Genomic DNA, 19,744 nt, shown 5'->3' with positions numbered 1-19,744 from the left:
GACAGTTCTTCCACTCCCAGTGCATACAATCTATGCTGCCAAGCATGCCTGGAAAGCCTCTAGCTGCGTTGGTCGCCAGCAATCTCTCTGTATCAGCGGCAGTTGGCTGCCTCAAGTACTCTGGGCCAAACACCTCGATCACAGCTTGGCAGAACTTGTACATTGACATCAGACATGTTGTCTCGCTCATATGCACGTACTCATCCACCAGATCGCCTGGAACTCCATAGGCAAGCATGTGGACGGCCGCGGTGCATTTCTGGTAAGAGGAGAAACCAAGCTTGCCAAGGGCATCCGTCTTGCACTCGAAGTATGGGTCATGAGCAACCACTCCCTCTCAAATACGATTGAACACATGCCTTGCCATTCGAAAATGGCGACGGAATTTATCCGGCTTGAAGAGCGGTTTGTTGGAAAAGTAATCGGCATAGAGCAGGGCGTGGCCTCTCTCCCTGTTGCCGTTCAGGTTGGGAGCACGGCCAGGGACTGACCCCCTGTACCGAGGAAGCTGCCGTTGAATGTGGTCGTGAACGACAAGTGCAGCCACCACAAGATCTTCATCATCCGACGACAAATCGTCTGATGAACAAAGGAAGTGGTGGAAGAAGAACTCGTCTCCACTGTCCATACCTTTGTGGGCAAAATGTCGAATACCTTGCGGTCGTGGTGGCGAAGAGGCCGCGATGATCACCTGGACCCGGCAGGGATGGTTGCCGGCCGGCTACTGGCCGCTCTGGAGTCGTCGGAAGCTGCCGCGGCCGCCGTGGTACGTCGTCGGCGGTCGTGTCTCCTCTGCCACCGGCAAAGATGGCGACGGCCAAACCTCCTTCGATCGACGGCCAAAACTACGGCAAAAGCGCAGGCGTGGTGGCGGCCATGTCTACACGTGGTTTGGTATGGACAGCCGGGGGCTGCGCGGTGCGTAGGCGGCCGGAGAATAGCGGCGGCGCCGACGGCGGGGTGGGGCGGGAGAGGGAGGGTTAAAGCGTTGGGAGGGAGGGACTGCTAGTGTCCCCGACAGGCGGGCCATGGGGGGACAAGGGCGTGCGTCGCGGCCGTCCGCGCGCGTCCGTTTCACCCCAAACCGAGCGCAACTTTGGGCCGGGGATGAATCGAAAACGGACGGATTTCGGACATTTGTCCGTTTGAGGCCACGCGCTGGGCCGCGCTATTCGTCCATTTTACCTCAAACAGACGCATCCGGACAAGATGAAGTCGTGCGGTGGAGTTGGCCTTACCGTCAACAACTCAACATAAGTATGCAACTGTGGGGCCACGAATTCACCTTTGTTTCGGTCGCACTAGAAGCTCGTGGCTTGGAGACCCGCGAGGGCGCCACGTGCAAGAAAAATGTTTTGTTTACAGAGAGGTCCATCTACAGCCATCTGTATCGTCATCAACACGTGGACTGATGGAGCACAACATGTGAGCTATTGACCGGAGGATCGACGTGTGAGCCAGCTAGACCAGCCAAAGGAAAACGAATATACTACTAGCATGTCCGGATGAGGTTAGATGCTTAATGCTTCCTTAATGATTAGAGCATCCGGGCGTCTCAACCCGTCTCATACGACTGGACGGGTCGTCTAGTCACTGACCGGCACGTTTTTTCGGCCCAGACAGACGCCTAAAACATTCGGTTGACCAGCACTTCCATATCCAGCCGAAATATGGAACGGATATGGAGGCACCCGGCGGCAGCGAAACCCTACCATCCATTCACCGACGACGAAGAGTAGATAGGGTAGTACGTGGATGTAGGTGTAGTACGTGGAATTTCTTTTGCATACTTTGTATGGATTTAGAGGAATGAAATATGAGAAAAGTGAATGCAAAGTGTCTAACTTGAGGCATGCCCGGTCAGTACCCGTAGATGTTTGAGGGGCCAGATTTGCCATGTCTAATTGTAGATGCTCTTACTACTCATACTACCTAGCAAATGCCCCAGGCTTCCAGAAAAAAAGCTAATTAATTGGATTTTAGTAACGCCAATAAGGCTAACTGTAACGTGTACGTATGTGGGGATGGAAAATGTGCATGCAAAAAACCAAAGCACAACAGTCACTCGATCTATCTTAAATTAAATCCCATCGGTGCATTTTCTTAGAACCGACGTCGACTCGTTCCATGACTTTTATCCAACCAACGTTAAGAAAATATTTGTATATAATAACATGTTGATGTCTTGCTCGAGGAAGATCTCGTTTGGGTCCATATATTAATTAGTTACATGGAAAATTGTGTGTTTCTGCGCTAACGGTTACTTTATTAATTGCTACGAAAGAAAATAAGGTTTCCACATATGAATAAATGAATATATTTATAAAATACTATTACTATGACATATATACCAATCAAGTTTCGTCTGTCACCCAGTTAAGGCAGATTTATTATGTGATGATATCATATTGAAATTGAAAATGTATAGATGTGCAAAAGTTGCTAACTGGAATTTTTATATTGCTAACTAAAAAGTATATACTACTTCATCACCAAGCAATAGTACAGGTCTACTGCCAGTTCCCATATACTAGATGACCCATTGCGCCAATGGCGCAAAGGGCGAGATCAAACCATGCATGTAAGAATATTTAGACACCGATTGAACTAATAAGAAAATAGATATTTAGATATGAAGTTGATACATAGCGTTATAGGAAAGGTATAAGATTAGTTCGTGATAGCTTATTTACATTGCTTTTATAAGGCAAGCTACATAGGCAGAGGTCCATCGTATAGAAAGCTTTGGTCATTTAGCTTACATGACTAAGGTACGCAGCGATGAATATCAAGTAGAGTCAACGCCCGCTGGGCCAACGATGATATTTACATCTCATAAGAGTCCACTTGTTCAAGGACCTAAATAAGGGGATTGTATTGACAGTGGCTTGACATAGTTCTTCGAGTGTCAAAGTCTTGCTTTGCAAACATGCACAAAATACATCAGGTGCATGCCTAAAAGTGTGCCAAGGTACAATCTTGAGACCCGATGGCCAGACCATTGCTGCGATGCGATACAGTGAAGAAGCTCCCTTCAGCAACACAACCTCCTAGTGGCAGACCGAGCTTGAGAAGCAAGCGGAACACACAAAAATACCCCGATGAAGAAGATGGACTATAATCAATTTGTTTTGACACCAGATCTATTGTGATTGTACGAAGAATAGAACTCATGTAGTGATGGCCATACCGTATGTACACACCCAACCTACGGCATGGAAAAGCTACCGCCTTGCTTTCTTTGCAGAGCTAGCACCAGTATTAGTCCTAAGATGCATTCATTAGCAAAAGTAACAGTCATGTGAGTACTTTGATTTTCAGTGCAAATAACCTAGATGCATACGATGGAATAAAAAGAACAAGGACGGTTTGCAACAACAAACAGCGGATAACATAAACAAACAGAAGAACTACCGAATCTGAAAACACAGCTCATTTTATTCGATGGTTAATTAGCTTGTGCGTATCAGTGAAAAATAGAAAAGGCTATTTATCTTGTATGATCAGTGAGGAGCAGTAAGCATTGCTTGTACATGTTACAGCAAACAAACCAGAGAATTAATGAACGTCAAACAGAACACCCACTGGACCCTAAAAGTAGAAGTTCATTTTATTAGATAGTTAATCAACTTGCACACTTCAGTGATCAAAAAAGAAAGACTGGTCAAATAGCATGCATTAGTGAAGGATAAGAAGAAGCATTCTTTCCGATGTACAAACAATAGTTGTCGCACCTAGTTCAGTAGCACATACACTGACACACATCTTATATGAAACTGGTTAAATGTAACAGAGTATGAGTATATACCTTTTGCGTTTAGCTTGGTCACACAAAACATTATTTGAATCTTCAACAGCTGCAGCAACAGTTTCCTCATCATCTTGTTTAGTTTCCTGAATATATCTTCGAAATTTAGTATCGACAGTTGTAGCATTTGAAAGTAGTAAAATAGCAATAGTTTTCTAACACATCTGCTTTGCAAGAACATGAAAAAATCATTCTAAATCTATGCCCGAAAACAATATGTATAATCAGGAAGAGTAACAAATGTATGATATTGATGATTCATCATAATAAAAAATAAGGTGTAGAATTTAAAATGGCGGAGGAAATAAATGAACATATATGGCATTCCTATTCTGCAACATAGAAAAACAGAAGGACTGGGCAAGGCGATAAATCGACCTCTAACTTAGTGGATTTGAATCTTCTTTCTGGCTAATTCATCTTTCGCAGAGGTACTAACTGATGAAGTGTTCCTAAAGCCAAAAGCTAATTATATATTCTTTATCCAGGTCATGAAGCAGGGAGTAGATAACTTACTGTATATACTTCTAAGTAGCCTTTATATTGCACTTATACGGTTATACATTTATGCAAAAGCACATACACCCCTTCATAAAAGAACACAAATCATGCAGTCGTTCACTATTTCAAAATAGCTTCAATATAACTGAAAAATACCTTCCATCGCTTGAATTGCCCAATGGTGAAAGCCACTCAAGATACAGGAAGTCTGAATCGACAGAACAAAAAAAGAAGCAGCATATGAAGCATTTCTCGCCGGTGGATTTATTTGTTTACGGGTATATCAGCAGCGGGTACCTCTCGAGTTTGGACGCGCGAATCCTACTTCTTCCAAGGAACAACAACCAACCATATTCGTGCAGTATTTCTTCAGTACCAATGGAGTACTCTCTCTGTGTATCTTCATGACCAGCCCTGCTTGCCAAACTCCTCATTGAACCTTCCGTACTGCTCAGGTCCTCCATGCTAACACTTGGCTTGTGCCTTGCGATCACGTCCCGGACATCCATCATGAGTACTGCAGGTGCGACGATCTACAGCCAGTCAGAAAACACACACGCTTCATTAGTAACTCTGAGAACATGAAGGCAATCTCTGAACAACTACACTACCATGGGCTGGAGAAAATGGCGCCTGCATTTATGTTTATCCATCTTATTCTTACCTGTGAGGAAAAGCCTCCCATCGCAAGCTCATGCATTGTCCATCTTAGAGCGCCTGGTTCCTCGGAGCGGCATGGTATCCACTTGCTGACAACCAGATCATCATCCCATGATACATTGTACAGGCCAGGCCGGCACACACGCACACATTTTAAGTTGACCGCACGCGAGATACTTACGCACACAGCGATATCCCCATATGAAAACCCTTTAGTCTGTCGGGTGAAATCCTCAAAGTCGCCTCTGCTTAACTCGTGCGGCGCTTCACCTAGATAGGCCTGAATGGATCCAGGTTCCCAGATTTTAAACAAAGGAACATGACAACAGAATCTGTATAATCACCCACTGTACACATATTTTTTAAGTAGCTCGAACGCGCGCAGCCTCGCTTCCAGGTCACGAAAACGAACGTGGATGCGCGTGTCAAACAGCTGCCACACAGCCTGATATAATTATGAATATATGTTATGTACCAAACTGTTCAGATAGTTCTAAGGTAATCTTTATAAAATGTATATTGAAGGAACAACAAAGTAACAGTTCTTTCTGAAACCTGATCCAGAGCATATATGGCTTGTTAGTTGCAGGAATATCACGAACTCCAGCGTTTTGGCCTACACCCTGGAGAATTACAAGAAACGAAGCAAAAGATAAAATTAAAGTTTTAAAATAGGCCGACATTTAGGCAATTTATTGCACTGCAGCAGAGTCCTGTGAATGATTAAGCCAAAACTGTACAGACGAAGGATATCTGAGATGATCGATACTGGGTAGAGAATATCCAGTATTACGAGTAATAACCAGTTCATTTTAACCAGAATTATATGTGTTAACCAATCTCTTGGGGGTGGGGATGCTTGACCAAATATTAAATTAAAATATGGCTAGCTTCTAATTGCCTTTATCTCAAGAAGATCATGCACCATTCACTGGGAAACGAATGAAAATTGACTCTATACAGAACAATTTGAATGCAAACTTGCAGCCTGTACAAACTAACAAAATCTCAAGTACATTATTTTTATGTACACGGTAGCCCGCCACCCCCTCATTTCATGATAAACAACATAATTTTATATGTCTCCATATTTGAACTTTTTGAGCCATTAACAGAGTAGAGAACTTTCAAAAAGCATGTCAAACATAGTATTGTGCACCCTCATTTCAACAATCTGCTACCACCAAGAGGGCGTGAAATGAAATATAGCACACCTTTAGCAAGCATTACTCGAGGATGCAGGCAACTGCCATCTGTCTTCCATGCCATTTCACGCCCTCAAAACTCTAAAGCCCACACCATGAACTCATCTTGATGATAGTGTGTGGAGCGGTCGACAAGATCACAAATGGCTATGTCGATATCACCCAAGAAATAATTTTTCACACCAATAGGAAAAGAAGCACAAAGTGATCAACACCACATTAGGGAACAAATTTGGTGTGCGAACCTTGGTGTGTGAACAAATTTGCCATGTTCATAACAGAAATCGACATGCGCATAATAATTATAGAAAAAATTGGATTTGGTGTGTGAACCCTCCCTCCCTCCCTCCCTCCTGCCGACATGGTGTGCAACCAACTTAAAAAAATTCAGCAAATGGTTTCGTGAAGTAAAACCGGGTCTCCATCGACAGCCACTACTTTGGAAGAATTAGACTACTATTTGTCAGTAGGTACGGTATACATTATGTTCATCCTAACAACATTTGCTATTGAGATGCTTAAATCACACTTCATGTTTCTAATTTCTAAATTTAAATAGACATCGGTACAGCAGAAAAGAAACACACAAATAGGTTGCCAAATTACCTCACAAAGCTATTAACAAGGTAGTGGAAAAATCCTGAGCTCCATCCAATTCTTGCTTCGTTTCCACTACGGCAAGCACTCCTTGCCGCTGAAATCTTTGCTGATGTTGCCAATTCCAGCAGCTGCAGAGTACAATCTTGCATATAAGGGCAGGGAAAGGTAGCAGGAGCAGAGGGAAACAAGGTCTGTAAGAAGCCAACTAATGGAAGACCAAATGGGCTCAAACTGCTTGCTGGATTTAGCATGAAAAACATGTGTCAAAACTGCCGCAGGAGGAGGAGGTAGAGGCAAACCCTTAACGACCTCGAGCTGATGTTGCTCCTCTTCCTCTGTGCAGCGCTCGTCTCCAGAGCCGCCGGCGCCATGGGAGGGCTCCTCCGCCTAGCGCCGCGTGCCGGCCCGCCTGCGCGTCGGGGAATCGTCGGATCGGCCCGGATCCAGGCGCAACGAAGGTCACTGGAGGAGCGGCGAGGCGAGCTCGGGACGGGCCTCCATGGCGGCCTCCTGCGGCGGGGTTCGTCTGCGGGGGAGAGAGATGGGTGTCCACGGCGACCACCACCGCCGTTGCCTCCCTTTGCCCTCGAGTGGAGCGCCGCCGCCTGCGCGCACCGGCCGGCCTGCACCTAATCCAGGGGGGGAGGTGGGTGCGTGGTGGAGCAGTAGAGGGTGGGTGGTGGCGGCTAGGATTGAGAGGGAGGAGACGTGGCTGGTACCGCTAGTTGGGCGTACTAGCTTATCCTTTATATGTTCAATTTGACAAATGTATTATTGGTGTCTATCTTTCATCTATTAACAATTAATGTGAAAAGACTAACTTACAAGTATTGAAAGACCTATAGTACACTTGATCATAAACTATATCTTGTGAGTTTGATCTACGCATCTCCATAGGGTTTGCCTCACAAATGGCGCTACGCCTCCTCTATGTGGCTCCATAGTGGGCTAACACACACACACACACACACAGAGAGAGAGAGACACGCACACGCGCAAGAATGGTGCTAGAAAGACATATCTATCACACATCTATGTGCGACGCAATGAAGACATCAGAAACGTCAAAAAAATAAAATCGTGTGCCAATAAAATGAAACGTGTGCAAAAGCCCATCCATCGGGGCACGATTTTGATGTGCAAAACGTGTGATAAAAAGGGCACATTGTCAGAAAAAACGCGCGTGTGATAACTAATCTTAACACACACACACACACGAGTCATCTAGAATTGTGTCCGTTCTTTGGCAAACAAGTTGTTTATATTGGATAAGATCACACTCTGTTTGACAAACGAGTTGTTTTTATTGGATAAGGTCACACTGTGTGTGAAGTTCGCACACTGTTTTGTAAGTGCAAATCATGTGTAACAATATTTCGTGAGAATTGTGTACTTTTTCGGCACACCGTTGAGTTAATGGAAGTGTGTGCGATGCTGACAATCATCTTTCACGCTTTCGTCGATGTGACTTGCTTTGTCTGCAAGAACAACGTGCTCTGTTCAGAGCAACAACATATTTGCTTATATTAAAAACATCATTGCACATCTCGTTGCATAATCAAACTAATAAACATCCATTACACAAGTAACTGAACATTATATTGCATATTTTGCTGTATAATGACCTAAAATATGAACATTATTAACAAGCGTTACTCATCCTCGCTGGAGGAGCACTGATTGAAATACTCGTAACCTGACTTCTTCATTGTCGGTGCTTCCTTGAGCTCAATGGCCTTTTCGTTGAAATATTCCCTAGCCGCATGTAACATCCTTTGTTCAAAGGAGGGATCCCTGTTCTTGCCCGCATAAACCATGTCCTTGACCATTTCATAAGCACAGGCGTTGCCAAGTGTCAAGATCGACTTACAAGCTGGTGTGAAGAGAGATGTCCAAGTTGCTGCATCTTTGGCTGATCATGTTGCTGCTAGGGGAAGGTTGTGGATCGTTGATGCTGTTGGTGCCCGGAGTGGATGAGTGGACCGGTGCCTTCTCTTAGTCTGTTGCATCTACTTGTTGGGGTCTCCTTTTTTGCTCACTGGAGTTTGATGCCTGCTGAGTTCGCCGCTTTAGCTCATGCCTAGACTATCACTAGTAGAAAAGGGGGCAATGGTCCAGGCCGGTCCAGCCCATTAGTCCCGGTTCAATCCAGAACCGGGACCAATGGGGGCATTGGACCCGGTTCTTGAGCCCCGGGGGCCGGCCGGGGCACGTGGGCCATTGGTCCCGGTTCGGCTGGACCTATTGGTCCCGGTTGGTGGGACGAACCGGGACCAATGGGCCTCGCTCTTGGCCCAACACCATTGGTCCCGGTTGGTGAGACGAACCGGGACCAAAGGGTTGGTCCTCGTTGCGGTCAGAGTTTAGTCCCACCTCGTCAACCGAAGGGGAATCGGACCGGTTTATAAGCCTCTCCCTCTCTGCCATATTGAGCTCCTCTGAAAATGAAAATAGATGCCCTTATATAGGGAAATTAGCCTAAATTCATACGGATTTCGATTGAAATTCGTTATGAATTTAAGTTGATTTTCCTCTATAAGCGCATCTATGCTCATTTCTGAGTAGTTTTTTATATATTTTTTTCTTTTCTGCTATATTTATTTTTTTCTTTTTATTTCTGAGTTGTAATAAGCCATTAAAAATAAGGATATATGCTCCTTTTTTAGTACAGTTAATCACAACTATTTTTTGCTTCTATTCATTTCTGAGTAGTTTTCTATATAGTTTCTTTTTTCTTTTCTGTTATATTTATTCTTTTGTTTTTATTTCTGAGTTGTAATAAGTCATTAGAAATAAGCATCTATGCTATTTTTTAGTAAAGTTAATCAAAATTATTTTTTATTCTATTTATTTCTGAGTGGTTTTTTATATAGTTTTTTTCTTTTCTGCTACATTTATTTTTTTCTTTTTATTTCTGAGTTGTAATAAGTCATTAAAAATAAAAAAGAGGCGCAATGCTCGTTAAGACGAAGCCGCTCCCCCGGAGCAATACGAGTGGGTCAACGGTAGTCACACGACGATGCCTTCATCATGGTAACGACATGGAACGCCGCCATCGCCCGCCGTCAGCTCGGTTTTCACCGGCAACTACGTCTCCCCGACTCGCAGCTGGTGCCAGATGACGGATCCCGAGATCCGAACACCCAGCCTCAGGCCGACCACCTCTGACTGAAGAGATGACCACCATCGCCGGCTGCAACGGTCAGAATTATTTTTTAGTAAAGTTAATCAAAATTATTTTTCTTCTATTTATTTCTGAATTGTAATAAGTCATTAAAAATAAAAAAGAGGCGCAATGCTCTTTAATTTGCTTCAAGCCTTTCGGAATAGTGTCAACTGCACTGCACATAGCTCTGTGCAGTCTACCGTATTCCTCAAGGCTTGAAGCTAACCAACGTGCAGGAGCATTGAGCCTCTTCGTCATCGTCTCTGCACTCAGGGCTTATAAACAACTGCGACTGCCTCTCGCTTGGCGAGGTGGGACTAAAAAAACAGCTGCAGGAAGAATCAACAAAAAAATAGCTGCAGAAAATAAAAAAGTAGTTACACGGGTCCATTGGTACCGGTTCATGGAACCAACCGATACCAATGCCGCTCTTTGGTCCCGGTTCGTTGGACCAACCGGGACGAATGCTCATCTTTAGTCCCGGTTGGAGCCACCAACCGAGACCAAAGGTCTTCGTTTCCCGCCCTTTGGGCTGCTGAAAAGAGGCCTTTGGTCCCGGTTGGTGGCTCCAACCGGGACTAAAGGGGGCATTAGTCCCGGTTGGAGCCTCCAACCGGGACCAATGCTTTTGCTATATATACTGGACTTAGCAGTTTTCGCCAAATCACATCTCTTTCTCGCCCCTGCCCCGAGCCTCTGCTCCTCGTCGCCGTCGCCGCCGAGCCCCGCCCCGAGCCCGCCGTCCCCGTCCCCGCCCCGAGCCCGCCGTCGTCGCCGCCCCCATCGCCGCCCGCGTCCCGCGCCGCCCCGTCATCGCCGCCCGTGTCCCGCGCCGCCGCGCCCCGACGTCGCCAACCGTCGCCCCTGCCCCGAGCCCGTCGTCCCTGCCGCCGCCCCCGAGCCCGCTGTCCTCGTCGCCCTTGCCCCGCGCCGCCCCGAGCCCGTCGTCGCCCCTGCACCGCGCCGCCTCGACGCCGACGTGAGCGTTTTTTTATTTTTGTTAGATTTTTTTAGATTCTTTTTGTAGTTCATAGATTTTTTTGTTAGGTTAGATGTGTAGTAATTTAGATATGTAGTTCATAGATTTTTTTGTTAGATTAGATTTTTTTGTTAGATTACATGTGTAGTAATTAATTTGTTCATATTATGTTAGATTTTTTTGTTAGATTAATTAGATTTTTTTTGTTAGACTAGATATGTGTAGTAATTATTTTGTTCATATTATGTTAGATTTTTTTTCTGTTAATAGATTTTTTTGGTGATATTATTATTGAATATGCATGTTTGGTGATATTATTGTTAATAGATTTTTTTGGTGATATTTAGATTGTGTAATTAATTTTGTTCATAGAATTTTAATGATTTTTTTGTTCATAGTATTTAGAAAAAGGAAAAAAATAAGAAGTAGTTTATATATAGTTGTACTAGCTAGTTGATTTAATAAAATAATTTATTTTACTATATAATGAAGTAGTTTGTTTTTAGTAAGTACTACTTATTTATTTATAGTAAGTGCTTAGTAGTTGAATTAGATAGTTGATTTAATTAGATTTTTTTGTTAGATTAGATTTTTTTTGTTAGATTACATGTGTAGTAATTAATTTGTTCATATTATGTTAGATATTTTTGTTAGATTAATTAGATTTTTTTTGTTAGACTAGATATGTGTAGTAATTAATTTGTTCATATTATGTTAGATTTTTTTTCTGTTAATAGATTTTTTTGGTGATATTATTATTGAATATGCATGTTTGGTGATATTATTGTTAATAGATTTTTTTGGTGATATTTAGATTGTGTAATTAATTTTGTTCATAGAATTTTAATGATTTTTTTGTTCATAGTATTTAGAAAAAGGAAAAAAATAAGAAGTAGTTTATATATAGTTGAACTAGCTAGTTGATTTAATAAACTAATTTATTTTACTATATATAGAAGTAGTTTGTTTTTAGTAAGTACTACTTATTTATTTATAGTAAGTGCTTAGTAGTTGAACTACATAGTTGATTTAATTAATAAAACTACTTTTATTTAACTATATATAGAAGTAGTTCCCGCGTCGACGTCGGCGATGCCTATCCCGCATCCTCGTCGTCGTCGACTCGGCGGTGGAGGCCTGCTTGATCAGGGCCATGTTCGGGACTGGGCTCCGCCGGGTTGGTATTGGGAGGTGCTACCTTCCGGGGGACGTAGGTTGGTGAGGAGGCAGCCCGTTGTTGACCCGATCCTTGTTTGGTGGCGGTCGCGTGGGCCAGTGACGGTGGTGAGGCATCCGGACACCGCGGAGGTGGTACGTCACCGTGTCAGCGAGGAGGACGAGCACGTCCGTCGCTACATGGTTGCATTGGAGGGGAGGTTCGACAATACCTGGCAGGTTCTTCAGGGATCTCACTGGAGCTATGATCCTGTGATGGTTCCTTATCTTTGGGTGTCCACCGCCCGCGTCGATACCCGTCGGGAGCTACGGTTCTAGTTGTATTAGTGATAATATTCGACGATGTACGGACACCAAGAGATGATGTACTTTTGCTTATAATTATTGAATGCATGCTAATTTGAATACTATACTTTATTTTATGATTTGGTTTTGCTTATTTTATGATTTGGTTTTGCTTATTGAATGCTCATATTGGATAATTTCTCCTTCATTCCCGTGTGCTAGACAATTTGATATAATTAATAATGCATTCGGGAATGAAAGGAGGAGCTACGTACATCGATCATCGATACTCAACCCGTGATTAATAATAATGATCTAGTTTAATATTTGAATTATGAACGTATAGGCCGGAAATGTCGTACTCATCGGACGACGAAAACCGCCCGGGGGAGTGCGACTGGTGCCACGACGACCGAGGTATCTGCGACAGGTTCATTGTGCTGGACGAAGATCGGCGCTTCAGCATTAAGCTCGAGGAGACCTTCGATGTTCATACGGTACGCAACCGACGATAATAGTTTTTTTCGTAATTACTCATGACTTCAACTATTTTAATCATGACAATATTTTTCATCTTTTCCAATTCGACTAGCTTATCCCATGCTTTGCAAGACGCTATGTCTTGGAGAGGATGGGTTTTGAAGACCATGAAAGTTTCGAAACCAAAAAAATTATCCTAAGTACCCATCATGGTGTGGATTTTCAAGTAAAGCTGTACAATGCTCAGAGTGTAACCCATTTTGGTTGCAAAAATTGGGAAGCACTTTGCAAGATGTATGGTTTTGATGAGGGTATGCTTGTTACCATGGATCTTGGTGATCCTACAATCGAGCAAGAGAGACCTACGATTTTCGTCCTTGTGGATACACCTCCAATTCTTCCCCCATGTGAGCTTAACATAGTTATTAAGTAATTTATATTGTTTATTTGAAAATAGTTGACAACTTATTCTCCATTGACAGCTTATTTTCATTCTTCAAAGAATGTGCGGAAGATGGTAGACAGAACCTACTACACCGAAGGCTCCGAACTAACTTATCAGGAGAAAAATCATCTGGTCGGATTTTGTACTGATCTTGAGAATTACAATGTCTACAATCGAACTCCTCAACATTATGGTCAATACGTGCCACTAGTGCACGTGTTGAACTACGGTAACTACCATGGAGATACCCTGGTATGATTTTTTACTATTACAACATTCGTGCATCTTTTTGCACACTTCTAAAACTAGTACATCATATCATTGCTAACTACGAAGTTATTACTATGTTTTTCAACAGATAATCCCAAATGATTGTGTGCCTCATCTGATGTATACACGGGGTAGCCTTCATGTTTTGAACATACACCCAGGTCGTCCTACGAATCTCAACTGTCCATACCGGGTTTCTAAAAGAAGTGGAGACATGATAATCAAAGAATGGAAAAAATGTATGGACAGTCGTAAGGAGCTTCTTGGAAGCAACATTCAGCGAAGGGCAAAAATTGGAGACAGGATGATCGCCATTCTTCATAATGGAGAGTCAGGGTCTATATTGTTTTATGCTATTTTACCTTAAGGGTGTTTAGGTCCTACCTGATACTGATGATCATGTGCTAAGAACAATTATGTAGGGTTGGGTTCGATGACTATGAGGATGATGATCGTATGACTTATTATTAATAACGAGTAGAAGTTGTATATGATGATGCATGATTAGTAGGACTTGTTATTATATATATATGATGATGTATGATGCAAGCATGCATGAGCATTTTATATCTGCGGGTGCAATGAACATAGCAGCAGCGTTGATAAACCAAGAACGAAGATATAAGAGAGGACACTTCTCTCTATTAGCTAGCTACAATAACAACCTAAAAATAACCCGTAAAGCAGCCACTTTTTTAAAAAAAAATTGACTTTTGGTCCCGGTTGGAGCCACCAACCAGAACCAAAGGCCCCCTGACTGGGGTGGGCGCACAGGGCCACGTGGAGGCACATTGGTCCCGGTTCTGGTTTGAACCGGGACTAATGGATGGAGGTATTAGTAACGACCCATTAGTCCCGGTTCATGAACCGGGACTAAAGGCCCTTACGAACCGGGACTAATGGGTGGTTTTCTACTAGTGTATGTTACTATGTCACGGTCTATCTTTTGTTGGTGGTTGATGGTGTTAACAAGTTTTCACCCTTCGGCAGCTCCTTGCATTTCGGGCATATGTGAGGTGGCTTTCTTGTTAATGCTCCACCTCGCATCTCCCTTTTCATGTCTCCTTTCCCTGTAAATGGTCGCTAGTTATGACGTTCTGGAACATTTGTATAGAATATTTCCGTTAAGAAATTAATGGAAAGGAACGAGGGCCCGATTGAAAAAAGGCCCCACAAATGACCAAGGCTAGAAAAGGTTGCACTTGCCGTATAAAGTGTATGCTTAAAGAACCATAAAAAATGTAGTACTCACATATAATAACCCATCGATGATGCCTTGATCAAGCACACTTTCAACTCATCGTGCTTTTGCTAATGATTAGTTAGCGGGTTGATTACAACATAGCATGATGTAATCCTCACTAGTAGAAATCAGGGCATCAGTCCAGGTTTCAGAGGGCCTTTAGTCCCGGTTCTGCAACCGGGACAAAGCGATCAGGACTAATGTCCACAACTTTTAGTCCAGGTTGGCTTACGAACCGGGACTAAAGGAGCTCATTTATTATTTTTTCGCACCGTTGGTAGAAACTTTGCGCTATTTCCTCACATAACCGCCGGACTTTTCTTCTTCTTAAAGATCACGGGTTAAAGAAGCAAATCATAACACCAGGTCAGCTGGTTTGAGCGATCACGGGACCATAAGCATCTTGTTTCTTCTAGCAATGTCGGTTCATTTTATCATCGTGTAACCAATGGATTGATAGGACATTAAAAAAACACTTTTTTGCGAATACATAAGAAAACCACTTGCCTATTTAATAACCCGTCAATGTCTTGTCCGAACATGATTTCAACTCATCGTGTCTTAGCTAATCACAACTAGCCAAGTGTTTTGGGAGCTTTCACCCATTTTATCCTCCAATTTATCGACCAATTATTTTCTGCCTAAATAATGAAATGGCAAACATTTTCATCTCATTGAAGAAAAAAAAACTATACAAAGCTTCCCGGCGATGATTCCACTTGTTTTACGGCTCTTTGCTTGTGTAGCATCGACCATGACCAATTCAACCCCAACTCGATTTTTTTTGTTCAATAGAAAGATAAGTAAAACAGTAGGAGATGTGTGTCAGTCCCCCAAGTGAAGACCGACTGAATGTATAGGACCAATTTGACGACGCAACTAGTAGCAGCAAAAATCAACATCCAAGTAGTATAACTTTATATTGTATTTACTACTTGATATTATGGATGTTGATGTTTTTCTCTATAAATTTGGTTTAATTTTGACTTCAACAAAGATCCATACACGTTGTGTTTTGGAGCACGGGGAGTATCAATTATACGAGAACTCTTGTTTCCTCACAATGATTACTTGATTAACTACTTCACCTATAAAATAAGATTTGAACGTATGTATGAATGTAGATATATACCAATAAAATCTCCTCGGTCACTAAGTCAAGCTGGTTGATTATGTATGTGGTATTATTAAAATGGAAAGGCATAGACGTGCAAATGTTGCTAATCTACCACTTCATGACCAAGCAATAGTACAGCTGCACCGTCGGTTGTTTCTCCATAAATTTGGCAACAAACCATTACCCTGCAAATTGATATATGAGGACAACACATGCAAGTGCTATAAAATAAACCTATAGTAGACTTGACTGTGACGTCTATTTTATGAGGTCGACCTTCGCATCTCCTTAGTATTTGTCTTGCCATGGCTTGGCTTCCATCTTCACGTGACTTTATTTTGGGATAAGACACACCCACACAATTGTAAGAGAAATTTGAACTGCGTCCATGGTGAGAGTTCGTACTGATGGTTTAGGACTGAGATGCATCTAGAACAAGAATTCAAGCATATGTTGTACAGGACGTACGACTTATTCATAAGTGTTTGGTGTGAAATATAAAGTTGTTCATCTATGTTGGCATAGCGAACCCCTCACTTATCCATTTGTGTTAGTTGTTTCATGACACTCATGGTGTGTGCTATGGGATCCATCGCTCCTCCATGCCTCTAAGGCCACAAGAGAGGAGGCAGATTGGCAGGAGTGCATGCAGGAGGCGGGAAACCTTAAACACCTAGGGGCCGCCGGCCCGGAGGACGCAAACCCTCCATTTTGCAATAATTGTAGCCTGACCTCATGGCGTGTGTCTGTTTTACTGCTAGTCCTCTCACATTTAGAACCTAGTGGGCTCATGTGCCTGTTTGGTTTGGAAATTGGAACCAAGCGCAATTTCACAAATCACTGGTACTATCCTTGCACTTGCTGCAAGCTCTGTGTCTAAATTATTTTATTTCATAAATCACATTGTATACTTGTGTAGGCTTCAGCTAGGCTCGATAGAGTTGCTAAGTCGTACAGAAAATCATTCTTCACTCATACAACAAATTAGACCAGTATAGTTCGAATATGCCCAAACTTCTCAGCAAAATCATAAAAAAAAGACATAGATCAGTATTCATCTAATTAAGCGAGCTTTGTCGAGCTCAGCTAGAAAATATGCTTCTCTCTCTAAGATAATAAGGGGGGTATTTTGCCATACAGCATACTAGAAAAGAACGAAAATTCCACGTTAAAAATCTTACAGCAGCAGCAGCAGCATTTTTCAGGTACTGTTTGCATGTGGGGGCTGGGGCCCACGTGGTGAGCGGCTCGAGTAAGAAGAAGTCCACGCGTTGCCGTGGGTTCCTTGTAGACGTTGCCACAAAGATGCCTCCACAGGCGGCCACCTGTGCCCGTCATGGACGCGTGGACCGAGAGCACATGCTTCTCCACGGACGCATGCGTCTCACGGACCGGCCGGCAGCTTTCGGACGCCTGGATACCCACGGCAAGTTCACGCCGGCACCCTTTAAACTCTGTCCGTATATAATTCGTACCCGTACAAGTACGCCCTTCTGTCTGTATATATGTACTACGTACTGCTTTGTCGGAAACGACGAAGATTAGTCCAATATGTTGTAGCTACTGGCTTCACGCCTTCGCCAAATGATTGCCTAGCTATATCAAATTATGCAATGTCAATTGTACTTTAAAAAGAATCAAATTATGCAATGTCAATTCTACTTTAAAAAAGAATCAAATCTCCTTATATCCACTGCTATGCCAAGGCCTGTAGATAAGGGTCGTATGGGAAAAAAATTGTCAAGGCCGGTTGTTGAGTAATTGGAATGCGTGCATAATTGGTCAACGCTATAGCGAAAAACATACTATCCATCAGACCCGTATACTTCGTGTCCAAGCAATGTACACGCTAGTAATGTATTGGGCTGCCAGCACATTGTGCATGAACCCGACCAATGATACAGCTCCACGTAAGTTGGTGCGTGTGTGCATGCACAGTGCCCTCTATTGCACCGCACGTCTGCACAGTGACGAATCAATAGACAGTTGACCGTTGACTCCACTGAGTAGTTAGCTTGTGAGGTTGTCTGACCAAGATGGCCAAGGAAACAACACATGCATTCGTCATAAACGTTAGGCTGGTCATAATGGACAAGAACATAAGCTAGTAACTTACACACTTTGCTAGACTATGTTGTTGAAATTAATCTTCAGTTGTAACAAACTGAGAGATAAGGGGGAGCTAAACCTCCCACGTACATGCCCTGATCGGGGCATCAAACCAACGACTTGGTCTCGTCCCGACCAGTTGTTGCGTCTGCAACGGATGCCACGATGATCAAGCCAGCGGCGCTACTGGATTGATGTTGTACTTCTTCCCCGACCATCTCATCGGTGCTGGAGGATCAAGGTGCAGCCACGGGCTACACGCCATCTAGCAGGCACGGGGACTTCGCCCAGTTCCTGTAAGTTCTCACGCTTCCGCTCATGTAGGTGTCCTAATCACGAGATCAGTATCAAGTAATGTTAAGGATTTATCTAACATTGGTATCATGAGCAAGATTGATCTCTGTTAGAACCATAATTTGCCTTGGTATGGTATTGGCCTTCTGTAAGGTCTAATTTATTCATGTTCAGATGATATTTTTTGCCGTCAAGGCTTATGCTGTTTCTGCTTAATACTTCCCGAACTAATCTGCATAATTAAGATTCCGTGAAGGCCCTATGCAGTTTACGTTACCATAATTCTCAGTTTATTATGGCTATAATGTGCTCGGACAGAATTTAGGAGGGGAATTGCAAATTGAGGAAATCACATTGAAGAAAGCACTTATGTTTGCCAAAATTCCCTAATCCGAGCAATAAAAATGAAATCCCCAAATGTTTGCTTCCGGGCTCACCTTACGACCGCGTTGGCGCCTTCTTCCCTCCGGGATCGATTGTGCGATGGAGTCGATCTACGCCGCCGTCCCTCGGGACGACGCGCGGAATGAAAGAAGTCGCCGACGGCGCGCTTACGGACGTGCACAAGCAAGGCCTGCGTGCCGCGCACGTCGCTGTCAGCGCCCTCATGCACCGCCGCCGGCGCTCGCCCGCCGTCCGCGCTCGCCTCTCAAAGTCGCTGCCTTGAGCCATGTGCGCGTCGCCGGCAGCAGCTCTCGACGGAGGAGCGCGCCGGACTTGGTCCACTGCATGCTCTTCCGGCGAGGGCAGCCACCGCGCCGCCGTGGGCCGGTGAGCCTCGACCTCGAGCCGCCGTTCCGGGAGAATCGGGGAGGGAAGGGGGCAAATGACCCTAGGGTTTGACCAGCGGCAGTTTTGTTCCGGCTGCGGACGATCCCGACCGTCAGTTCAATCGAACGGCTGAAATCAGCCTGCGACGGCTACTGGGCTTTCGGGCGACTAACGGGCCAATTTCAGCCGTGGGTTGAGGCACAGGTTGTGTTGGCTCAGTATAAAGTTTTGTTTTTTATTTTAACGATTTTAGCTGCTGGATGGTTCCTTTTATGGTTTGTTTTTGGTTTTAGGCAAAAATAAGTATTGAGTCGCTTCTGTTTATTTTCAGTGCTTTTCATGTGTTCCAAGTAGACTGAAAATAAGAGGAGAAGGGGTGTTTCAAGTTTTTTGATAATGTTTTATGCACTGTTTTATTAAGAAACAATATGCCCAATAAAAAAATGTGTATAAGAGGTAATGTCAATAATTTTTTTATGGGCTGTTGTGGATTCCTATCGGCCAAATTATGTATTTTTAGGCAATTGGTATTTTTTTGGGTGCATTTGATTCATGTTGTTAATATTGGTGATAACGTTTATGCACTATTAATATGTCTTGATTGCCTAAAATTATGCTAAGGATAATGTTTGAAT

The 19,744-nt window shown here is 43.5% G+C and overlaps 1 protein-coding gene across 8 annotated transcripts; it reads right to left on the bottom strand.

Annotated features, from left to right (window-relative positions):
* Window positions 1-2,651: 2,651 nt before the first annotated feature.
* Window positions 2,652-7,485, bottom strand: LOC123113133 (uncharacterized). Of its 8 annotated transcripts, XR_006455922.1 has the most exons (9): window positions 7,084-7,485; window positions 6,781-6,902; window positions 5,525-5,592; window positions 4,974-5,414; window positions 4,607-4,842; window positions 4,466-4,517; window positions 3,809-3,894; window positions 3,191-3,267; window positions 2,652-3,066 (listed from the first exon to the last, which is right to left on the bottom strand). XR_006455922.1 is itself a non-coding variant. In XM_044534286.1 (8 exons), exons 4-8 carry the CDS (start codon window positions 5,168-5,170, stop codon window positions 3,209-3,211), a joined length of 486 nt encoding a protein of 161 aa, XP_044390221.1. In that variant the 5' UTR covers window positions 5,171-5,414; window positions 5,525-5,592; window positions 6,781-6,902; window positions 7,084-7,485; the 3' UTR covers window positions 2,652-3,208. The 8 variants fall into 8 exon arrangements, 1 of the variants encoding a protein (XP_044390221.1); XR_006455923.1 differs by having other exon boundaries at window positions 2,652-3,267; window positions 7,074-7,485; XR_006455924.1 differs by having other exon boundaries at window positions 2,652-3,267; window positions 4,974-5,058; window positions 5,151-5,592.
* Between the last annotated feature and the right edge of the window lie 12,259 nt (window positions 7,486-19,744).

This window comes from Triticum aestivum, chromosome 5B (assembly GCF_018294505.1).
Source record: "Triticum aestivum cultivar Chinese Spring chromosome 5B, IWGSC CS RefSeq v2.1, whole genome shotgun sequence".
In the NCBI taxonomy this organism is placed as follows: domain Eukaryota; kingdom Viridiplantae; phylum Streptophyta; class Magnoliopsida; order Poales; family Poaceae; genus Triticum; species Triticum aestivum.
Note: the sequence above shows the minus strand (reverse complement) of the source record. Positions and strands in the feature narration are given on the sequence as shown.